Source organism: Mytilus trossulus, chromosome 6 (genome assembly GCF_036588685.1).
Source record: "Mytilus trossulus isolate FHL-02 chromosome 6, PNRI_Mtr1.1.1.hap1, whole genome shotgun sequence".
Classification (NCBI taxonomy): domain Eukaryota; kingdom Metazoa; phylum Mollusca; class Bivalvia; order Mytilida; family Mytilidae; genus Mytilus; species Mytilus trossulus.
Window position 1 is genome coordinate 9,235,564 of NC_086378.1, and position 12,180 is coordinate 9,247,743.

At 30.3% G+C, this 12,180-nt stretch overlaps 1 protein-coding gene across 1 annotated transcript in view; it reads right to left on the bottom strand.

Annotated features, from left to right (window-relative positions):
- Nucleotides 1-7,204: 7,204 nt before the first annotated feature.
- The window catches only part of LOC134720728 (phagosome assembly factor 1-like), a 38,835-nt gene continuing 33,859 nt past the window's right edge, over nt 7,205-12,180 (bottom strand). The window contains exons 11-14 of the mRNA XM_063583188.1: nt 11,408-11,490; nt 10,221-10,335; nt 8,944-9,075; nt 7,205-7,587 (exon numbers count right to left, since the gene is read on the bottom strand). Of these exons, the coding sequence (XP_063439258.1) occupies nt 7,525-7,587; nt 8,944-9,075; nt 10,221-10,335; nt 11,408-11,490 (393 nt within the window). The 3' untranslated portion in view covers nt 7,205-7,524. The remainder of the gene's footprint in view (nt 7,588-8,943; nt 9,076-10,220; nt 10,336-11,407; nt 11,491-12,180) is intronic.

Consider the following 12,180-nt stretch of genomic DNA (forward strand, 5'->3'; position numbering starts at 1 on the left):
TTAAATATCAAGAAGAAAACCATAGTATACAAGAACATAAATAATAATTTAAAAATATGATGTGGTATGATTTCTAATGAGACAACTCTCCATCAGAGACTGAGTGACGTAGAAGTAAGTATCTACAGGTAATTGTAAAGCCACCAACTGTGTCTAGGTAGGTTGACACATCTTCTTGCAGACTATAACTTTGTGAACTACCACTGGATATGTTCTAATCTACATTCATACTGCATCTTATCTATACTATTAAACAAGACCTCGTTTTGTGTGTCGCTTCTCTTCCTTCCACATTAAATTAATAATCATGCATCTGTGTTCTATAGGTAACATGCATAGTCGCATTTGTCATCCATTCTTTATTTTTTGATAAAAACAACAAAATAGGAGTCTTCATCAGACTGACTATTAGTCATAGATGAGACTTCCGGTTTGAAACATGCACAAGTACAACCAATCGTATGATAGATAACAAAAATGAAAAATAAATGAGCCAATCAGAGCTTTCTCGATATCATAGTGTTAAGATCAAAAGAACCACAACTATTATACCTCCTTAGAGAGGACAATTATTTTTCGTGATATCTACATGTAAACTACGATTACACAACTTTAATATATAGAGACTCTCTGTATTCTTTGACTAATTATTAGACTAATAATGGTCTATATATAAGAAGTTACATTTATTTCATGTTTGATTTAGTTTAATTTGACTCTTACCAAAAGATGCATTGTAGCAAAGGAGAAGAATAATTGTGATCCGAGTCCAGAAACACGAATTTAATTGAATTTAACAGAAAGGAATCAAATATTGGACTTTGGAAAAGGAAGAGGGCTTTTGATATTCTCCATACATAATATCTTTTCCAAAAAAACATCCTACAACAGTTCACAAGCTGTTTATGCCCTGTGATTTCGCAGGTGTGTTCTGGTTATATTAATAGCACTGACAAATTAGCTTGACATTTAGAAGTAAAGTGGTTATCAGATGAATGTGAGTTCATAATATAACACAAACTCATTTTACTAAGGTATACTGTTTTACATGATGTATGCACACATACACACTTGTCAATTAACTAAATAAAAAACACACAATGGAGTTGCATAGTTTAATAAAAATAAATTACTTCATTTCAATGACATGTGAACACAATAAAATTTCAAATCATAAAATCAACTTCACCTTTTAAAACAATTCTTATGTAAAGATCAAAGAAATAATTACGGACTAAAATTTTGGAATACATTTAATATGAAAAGTTTAACCAATATTTTTTATACCCTCATAATGTAGTATAATCTCATAAAATGAGTGATTATCATGAATGTAAGGGAGCATCTCAAAAGTTTTTATATAACTTCTAGACTGAAAAAAATTAGTCAAATTCACACCCACTTACTTATTTTTGTGGATATGAATTTACATGGATTGAGGAAAAAATACATTTTTGAGGATATTTGAATTCCTAGTTAAACCAAAGTATACATATAAACTTATAGAAAAATTTGATTTATTAAACATCTTATTTCCTTGTTCACCTGTACTCAGGAAATCCACAGAAATTTGTATCTAAAGAAAAATAATGAATTTACAATAAACCATTTACATACTTTTAAATATCACGAGAAGGTGCATGTACCATGTCTCCCTCAGGATGTTGGTTGAGACATACTATAAAGTTTACATTTAAGCAGTTATATAACAACTTTTGTTATTATCCCTTGCTCTGATTGTTCATCATCTATACATTAATATGAAAATTCATACATGCATTTAACAATTTTCTTCAAATTTTATTTTATCATCATTTTGATCTTTGAACTATTATTATCTTATAAATTCAGTAATAATATAAAATATCAGTTTTGGTATAATCAACCTCTTTAACCTCCAAAAAAATGCACTCCAAATAAAAAAGTACCATAATGCTTCAACATTGTTTTTTTCAGTGTGAATTTTAAAACATTCGTTCCTTTGTAAAGGATAAACTTAAGGTATACCAATCAATTATAATTCATCTATTATTCAAAAACTTCATTTACACAGAAAATAAATGTATTTCCTTAATAAGGCCAAGTCAAAGTAATGAAAAATACCCTATGAATTATAATTTTTGGCATGTTGCTGTGATGAATCTAAATATAATCCAAAATATGTAACCCTTTGACTCAATGTTTGAATTGTTGCTTTTCTGGCACTATTGTATACCAATCTTGTATATTTACTTCATCTTTTTAAGGTACATGTATATTGAATGTCTGGAATAACATGTAATATCAATATTTATCCAATTATTCATTTAATATCCCTGCATTTAAAAAAAAAAATGCTCACATATGGCCATGTTTGTAAGCTTTCAGAAAATTTGGAAATTAATGAGCACCTATGCTTGACTTTTTAACAGTGATCTTTATTTTATGTTTAAATTGATAAACTTCAGTAAGGTCATACACCTTGTGGATTTCTTAACATAATGTGGACTATTAAACAATGGAGAGCAGACGTCAAATTAACAATTGAACAGCAGACGACCGTAAGTTACTTTGACTTGACCATAAACATTTTCCTTCTCATACATGAAAGACCAATCTATAAACCCCGGGGGCTGATACATAAAATGATAAGAAAAAAGGAACTCAATTAATACATACTTTTTCACTCCACATGTATAAAACTTAATACATACAATGCATGAATGATTACACAAAGAAAGGCTATAGATATGTCACAAAGATTCATATACAACATACTTGTGCAACATTTTAAGTATGTTGACCACATACAAATTGAGCATTCATACTTTAATATGACAAACATTTCTATACACAAGCTTCATATCATACAAATGTAAACAATGGTCAAGCAATAAATAAGTACAGCAATGCTGGTTCATGGTTGCTCGATCTAATGCATTATGGGTATATTTGAAACACTTCTCCAGTTTGTGATTGGTTAACAAGACATTAACAATAGATACTCACTGTAATAATTTATTTTTTTATCTTAAGACTATGATACAGTGATGTTTAAACTCTTCTGTATAGAAACCAAAACAATAAAACTTATGGAATGATTAATATCAAGGGAAGTATGGATTAAGGCTGATGAGTAGGTCGTTGTAATTCATTTGCTATTTCAAACAAAAAATATGCGTTCATTTTATGTCAAAATCTTTCACATTGTTATTAAAATATACTTATTGTTTACTGTAAAATGTGGAGTTTCCGTAATGAGATTTCAATGTAAGTGATTAATTTGACTATATATATAGAAAACTGAAGGGAAATCTCTGGAAACATCTTGCATTAAATTCATATGCTTTTTTCATATAAAAGGATTTTTAAATGAGTTTTTGCAAAGCTGATGGTAATTATTTAATCTTAGAAAAGTTAGTAAACACTTTGATAAAATATAAAATAGTCAAATTTTAGGAGTGAAGCAACTTTCAATAAATAATGTAAATAAATGTTCGAAGCACCCTGAGTAGGTTATCACAAATGCAAAATGAAATATACAGCAAAAAATAACAACATTGGCAAGCTTTGATTCTTTTCACAGTATTTCAACTCTGAACACAAAATTGCTGTACAATATATTCAGGGTGGAAGTTCCCTTCAACAATGCCTTTTAGACCAATTTGTGTTAATATCAAGGAACTATTCTGTACACTACATTTTTATTCACAGACAAATTCTCTTCTCTGTATTTACCATTATTCACAAACACTATTTGTCAAAAGTGTGGAAGTCAAAACTACTGTGGATTTAATTTATTTTTCTGAGTACAATGTACCAAATTTTCATCGATAGAGGAAATACTATTGCCATGGATATTTTTCTTATTGTTATAAATTCTGCCCATAAGTCTATAGCAACACTCATATCTATGGACTATGAAATTTGTGATTGTTCTTTAACCAGAGTAACTACAAAAGTAAGTACTCATGAATCCAAAATACATATAGAACAATTCTCTAAAAGGTATCTATAAAGAAGTTGAAAATGGTCTGAGATGAGTTGCCACTTATCATTTATATAGCTTTACTTTCAGGGAAAGGAGAAAATTCATCATGTTCATAAAAACATGCAGCGTGAAGTGTTCAACATATAATCTTTGCTCATTTCAAGAACTGTAAGCAATCAATATCATTTATCACAATGCCCAACAGATAAAACTCAGATTAAGTTAAATATAAGCAATGAAATATGCATGCGTTTTATTAGTTGTTCTTAAAAAATGTTAAAATAAAAAATGTTTAAGGCACATAACTGATAGGAGTTACAATCCATCGTAGATATAAATTTGATAATATAGAGGTATTTGTCAATTGAACTACCCTACTCAAACAAGTCTTGAATGATGTGAGAAGAGACAACCTATAATCAGATGGATGGATGGAAGGGTGGGTGAATTTATTGGTGCTTCACTTCCAGTGGCAAATATTACATACATATCAAGATGCATTAGAAAATGTGTTCTTGTGATAGGACTATGAACTCTGCTATGTACTAGACCAACACACTAAACTAGATCTTGATAAATCACAAGGTAACTGTCCACAAGAAGAATGTCATATTCCCCAGATAAATTTCTTACTCTTGAGCCCACCTATTTTTGTTTTTAACTCCTAAACGGTAAAAGTTTGATTGTACATTGTACTCCTAAATGAAAAGCAACAAATTCTTATTTTCAATTCTTTGGTTAGAATCGGCTGTTGGTATAACCCAAGAACTCATACACTTGAGGAAAGCATGCTACTATGAAGTGATCTAACCCAAGAACTCATACACTTGAGGAAAGCATGCTACTATGAAGTGATCTAATCCAAGAACTCATACACTTGAGGAAAGCATACTACTATGAAGTGTTCAGAGCAAAGCAATCATGTTTTGTAATGACATATACTTAAATGCAGTGGGTAAAAAATGCATACATTCAATTTGACTTAAGCAATGGTGACTATATATTGAACGTTTTGATACATATATATGTATGTTTGAAATATTTGCATATATGAAATAAACTATTGCATTATTTTAAGTTAATTATTTATTTTTGTGTTAGTTTATTCCCTTTTGTAGTTTTTTTGTACACATTTCTTCCCTTTTTCTCTTATATCTATACATAAATACATTTAATAACCTCATTCATGTTAATTACGCATACACATTCATAAAGTTTATGTTACATAAAGAATAAATATATTACAATATTCAGTATGTACAAATAAGCACAATATCACAATCAACTCAATTTTTGTTTGACACCTCAGGAATACAATCTATTCCAAGTATTACCCTTCAAAATATGTTTCCTCCATTTTTCGTTTGTTACAATTCTTTTGTTTACACTAGATATTTATTCGATTTTTATCCATATTTCATTAAAAAAACTTCTATCTTCCCTATTCAATTAAAGTGGGAAATTTAAAATTTAAATATGCCATTTAAACAAATGTCAGGAATGATAGTGGTTGCCATTTTTCTTTGAACTATCATTTTCCACCAGAATAGTAACTTAGTAATATAGATATAATGGAATCAGTGCAAGAACTGTCTTCGATTAAAATTAAAGAATAAATGGTTGACAATGTACCAGTAATGGTAAAATTAATGGTTATAAAATAAACAAGCACCTAAAACTAAAGTTTAACAAGATAAAATGAAATGTATTGTCTAAAATCACAGTCGCTCACAAATACTGACATAACTTTGAGCACAATTTCTGTGTGAAAGGAACAATAGTCAAAATTAAAACTTTTGTAGAAGTTATATTTCATTATATGATAAAAACGTGGTAGGAATTTATGGCTAAAATTTAGATTGGAACACATTCTTAAAATCCCCATCGACTTCGTTGGTATGGGACGAATAATGACAAGGTTAATTATCGTACTACTCTTTATAATTGCAGAAAATAAAACATATATCTCCTTTTCATAGGATTTTCAAAAAGTACATGCAGACACAAACACAATTTGTTTTTAATTTTGTATCATGTATGTTATTCATCAAACATATTTTGTTGAAATATTTTCTCTTTTCAAAGTAATTGTATCCCATTTTTATATAAACCTGATAATAATTGCGTATTTTGAAAAACTCTTTATAATTTAATATAAAACTCATGAATAAATTTTGTTCACTTAATTCACCTTCTCACACAGAAATATTTTAACGAGATCATTGAAATAGATGATTATGGGAAAATGATTTATTCTGGTTGCAATGAAGTAGGTTTTATAAGGCCCAAAAATGTCCCCTTTTCTAGTTTTATTTTCAAATAAAGATTTAACGACTATTATCCAAATGAATAATGGTTAAAACAATGACTAGATAGAAGATGTTTATTTTGAAAACTTATGTATCTTTTTATAATATTGCAATTAGCATAAATTTCAATATTCAAAATAAAATTAAACTTAAAATTATACACATTTTGTATCAGTAACTTAAAGTTAAAAAAAAATTTAAGTCCAAGTAAAATACAATTTTTAGCACTTTAAAAAAAATATATATCTTAAAATAACAATATAATTTAATAATAATGCTTAAACTAGTAAAAATGGTTGACCTGCATTAATGCCAGCACATGCTATTTTTTAACAAGAGTTGTTATTATTCTTAAAAATATCTGATAAAGACCAGACTATCTGTGTTTGTAGATGAGGTTTTACACACAAAATAATGTTAATATTTATGACAAAATCATCTACCTCAATTATGTATGGTGAAAACATTGCAGCAAATACATAATGAATGTTATGGACAGAAGTACAATATTGCTACCGTTTAATTTAGCTAAATAGAATATCATTAACTTTTGACTTAATTCTGTAGGCAGGTACATTTAGCAATGGTACACTTATTAGTATGAAAATACTTTCTTTCAAACAATGACATATAGCAATGGTACATTTTGTTTGGTATGAAAATATTTTCATTCAGCCAGCAATATAAAGCAATGGTACACTGATCAGTCTGAAAATATTTTCATTCAGACAGCGACATATAGTGTTGGTCAGGCTAAATATGAAAAAAAAAAAATTCATACAGCGACATATAGCAATGGTACACTGATTTAATAGTATGAAATTAATTACATTCAGACCCAACTAATCACACACAGGCACATCATATTTTAAATCAGCTTTAAAATATTTAATGATGAGAAATGTGGAGCTTTTTTTTTCGTGTTTTTATTTTATGTCTAGGCCATCCCTGCCGTTTAAACTGGTCCACTGTTTTTTCATAATTTGAGCTTCAATTGGAATTCTACAGTCAGCGATGTATTTCTGTCTACTCTTCTAAAGTCATGGCAACAAATATATAACAGTAATGATTGGTACATTAGTTAATTCAAATACTTTAATTCATTCAAATTGGACCAGTAATTACACTTAGTTCCAATGATATCTCTGATAGGTCAGTTCATTAGCCAATCACTATTGTTGTTGCTGCAGTTTGCATCTGTGTGATCAACTGAGAAAGTTTAAGCCAATCAAAGTAGATGTGAGATCAAGATACACTAGATTTAGGTCTATATAAAGTTACAGATGCTATATGTTGGTTCTGCATTACCTGAAATATAATATCAAACAATTGCAATCATAAATAAAAAATGTTAAGTTTTTATATTAATAAACTGTTGTCACAGAGATATGTCTCGCCTTTTTGTAATTTTGGCAATGAATTGTGCCATTTAATGCTAATACAATTGCAAACCAAATATCAATGACCTACCACAAGTGGATCCCCAAAAATTGACCGTATCACAAACTAATACATGTAATGTAAGCAAACCAATCAAACTCAATAGACCATGACTGAGGGGGAGGAGCCAAATAATCTCCATGGCAATGAGATGTGACAATGCTAATACATCTGCATACCAATTATCATTGATGTACCACAAATGGATCTCCATAAACTGACCTAATCACAAAGTAATACATGTAAAGTAAGCAAACCATTCAAAGTCAATAGACCATGACTGAGGGGGCAGAGCAAAAAAATCTCCATGGCAATGAGATGTGGCAATGGTAATACATCTGCATACCAATTATCATTGACGTACCACAAGTGGATCTCCATAAACTGAGCTAATCACAAACTAATACATGTAAAGTAAGCAAACCATTCAAAGTCAGTAGACCATGACTGAGGGAGCGGAGCCAAATAATCTCCATGGCAATGAGATGTGGCAATGGTATACATCTGCATACCAATTATCATTGACATACCACTAGTGGTTCCCCATAAAACTGAGCTAATCACAAACTAATACATTGTTGACGCCGTCGCCGACGCCGGAAACAGCATACCTATGTCTCGCTTTTTGACTCCGTCAAGGCGAGACAATAAAATCAGTCTGATGAATATTCTGTATGTGCCTGTTTCAAGTCAGGAGGCTGTGATTCAGTAGTTGTCACTTATTGTTCAATATTATATTTGTCTTTGTTTTTTGTTTTGTACAGACATCAGGCTATTGGTTTTCACACTAGAATTATTTTACATTTGCATATTTCAGGCCTTTTATGGCTTATTCTGCAGTATGGTTTTTGCTCATTGTTGAAGGCCATAGTTGTTAAATTCTACATTATTTGGTCTTTTAGGAGATTCTTCTCATAATCAATGATACCAAATCTTCTTGTTTTCTTGGGGATAGATACCTTGCAATGATTCTGCAAACCTCAGGACAAAAAAAATAAACACAATATAAAAATTAGATTTTTTGAAACACTGAAAATTTACAATGGACAAATAGAAAGATCATATAAGGTATATTTATACCAGACACGAAATATCCAGCTCTTCCACCTTCTTATAATAAAAATGTTTTATATTGCCCTTAGATCAATATGACTCACTTTTTTATGCAACATTTCTGTCAGTCCAGATTCAGGTTAAAAATCACAGCTTATTTCAATTATTTACCTCAAATATAAGATCCTGTACACCATAACAGAATGTAGATCCAAAGGGGTTACTTGTATTTGTAGAGGCTGATCTATTTAATATCACGGGCTGTTGGTCTGGTCGTATTAAGTAATTCTGAACAGAATCCCACTGAAATAAATAATTTATATGTATATCAGAGAAATTAATGAAATTTCTCCACAAAATCACAACCTTTCAGGCTTTGCCAATTATAAAATCCTTGCAAGAGCTTCTGAATTCATAGTGTGTGTCGAGAGATTTTGCAAAATAGCAAAAAAGAAAAGTCTGTTTTTGCATAATCTCAAAGGATTAAGTTCGGTAAGGGCCATATTTGGCCCCAATTATAAAGTTCATAGTTTAAAGACAATAAACGTTTTAGGTTGCCTTGAAGACATGTTAGAAAAGGTAAACAGAACTGTTTTTGTTAAAGTTTAATTCTAACACGTTGATTTTGACATCCAAAAAAAGTTAAGATAAGGGATTTTGGTGAAATTTGACAAAATCAGATAGATTTCAACCAAATAAACCAGGAAACATAGAGCGCAGGCGTCGACAAGCTTAAGATTCAAATAAGACATGTGAAATGTCTTCACAAACATTATTTTAAACTATCTTTGTTGTCGACATATGCGCTCTAGGTTTCCTGTCCAATAATCTATGAAAATTTACCCATATTCATTGATTTTTTCGTGAAAAATCAATATGAGTACAACTTGTGACGTCATAATGAAACGCAGAAACGTAAAATTTTCAACAAAATGGTTTATATCCTAGCTAGTTAATGTATTAGCTATAATTTATCATGATATTGGTCGATAAATCCAAATTTGAAATTTACGCTAAAAAGGGGGGCCATTTTAGGACCTTATCGAACATAATTTTAGCCATGGCCGCCATCTTGGTTGGTTTGTTTGGTCATCGAACTAGATACTAGATACCCCAATGATGACTGTGGCCAAATTTAGTTCAATTTGGCCCAGTAGTTTTAGAGGAGAAGATTTTTGTAAAAGTTACCGACGACGGACACATGAAGACGACGACGCCAAGTGATGAGAAAAGCTCACTTGGCCCTTTGGGCCAGATGGGCTAAAAATAATTGATTCATTAAGTTTTATTTTAATGCTCCTGGTTTCAGAATGTTTATGTGACAAATTTATAGAAAATATGCAAATTTTTCTGTCATGAACTTTCTGTATTTGTTCTTGATTGACCTTGAAAGCTACATTACTATAAGTAATTTCAACGCACAGGTTGTAACAATATGTGTGACTTACTTTAGAATAAGCTGTAATAACTCTCACTTCTTCGTCTTCATTTTCTCCTGTCTGTATTAGTTTAGGTTTAGAGTTCTCCACCATCACAGGAATCTTACACTCACATCTATAGTACCTACAAACAGGTATTGACTGTGTTTACACATGTTCTCATTTTAATATAAATAACCAGAGAAGATTAAAGTACCTACAAACAGGTATTGACTGTGTTTACACATGTTCTCATTTTAATATAAATAACCAGAGAAGATTAAAGTACCTACAAACAGGTATTGACTGTGTTTACACATGTTCTCATTTTAATATAAATAACCAGAGAAGATTAAAGTACCTACAAACAGGTATTGACTGTGTTTACACATGTACTCATTTTAATATAAATAACCAGAGAAGATATGTTTACTGGCTAGTCAGGGAAAAAACATAAACGCAAGCATTGTCACATGGATTGATTGATTAATAGGTGTTTTAACTGCTTTCAACACTTTCGTTGGCAGTCAGTTTAACCCTTTCCTCCATAATGACACCTTTTGACGCCACCCCCTTTACTCCATAATGACGCCTTTTGACGCCTGTGTATTACCTCAGTTGAAACACTTCGACTACAAAGTGTCTGCAGTTGACTAAATAAAGTTTGTATCCAATATGAAAAGGAATATCATAGGAATATCTGACTTAAATTTATTTAATGAAATAGTTGTTTTTCACAATGCTTTAATACTTCAAATCATAAGTTCAGCATTTTATCCAAAAAATCCTATGCGAATCAAGTAGGCAAAAAAAAAAATCAATGGAGGAAAGGGTTAATTGTCGGAGGAAGTTGGAATGCACATAGAGAACCAATGACCTTTGATAGGAAAACTGACAATCCTATTCAATTAAGATTAGAGTTAGATGCACCTGACCCAGGCAGGATTCCAACTCACATCCCCATTGTTGACTGGCTAGTGATAGTGTAGTTGTACTACTTAGACCATCTGACCAAAAGACCCCACATTGTCACGTGGAAATAAAGCATATATATAGATAAATGTCAATCAACAAAATTCTTGACACAATCAAAATCAACTCAACTTTCCAAATATATCTTCATCATCCAAATTCATAATTTACTTTGCATACATTTTGTCAAAATAAAAAGGAAAATAATGTTGCATTTTACAAAATCATATAAAATTTTTACTTACATATTAAAATTATAATGACCCGGGAAATTAGTATGTAGAATAAACTTCTTTACTTGATGTGTATTTGCATCTAATAAAATGTCCTGAAATAAAATGTATCTAGATTATTTTGTGTATCGCCATATTTGTTGTATACATTTAAAGATGGTATTTCTATTAATTTTTTTTGTAATAAAACTACCAGGAGTAAATATTCAAGATTCACATATACAAGTTTGTTCTTTTTTTTTCTTTTTTTTTTTTTATAAAATAAGGGTAAACAAAAATGTTCTGTTGGTTTTTTTTATACAATATGTGCAATGTAGAGAGTGGATGTCTGGTCTAGTCCTGAATATATGAATGGTACCATTCCAACTTCTGAGCATTTCAACAGATATTGCACACTTGTAAGTTATGCATTGTTTCTAAGTACATTTCCACCTCAATTATCAATAACTAGCCTTTAATTAAAGAAGTAGAAACCTGCAGGGTTGAAATTGACTATCAGATTTTTATTCTTTATAAATATGGTAAATGTACTTCAAAGTTTACATTGAATAATATACAATTACTGTCTTCTGATGAGGTAAATATGCAGTTTTATGGACTTTTGAAAAATTGATATCTACTGAGGCTGAAAAGAAAATGTATTTAATGACAAACGTATACCAAAACAAATTTTACATGACAAATTTTACCATAACGTTTCATGTAAAAGCGTGTGACGTTAAGCGCGGTGAATAACACTTTCTCAGGTGAATAACACTTTCTCAGGTGAATATGCTTTTTTATTC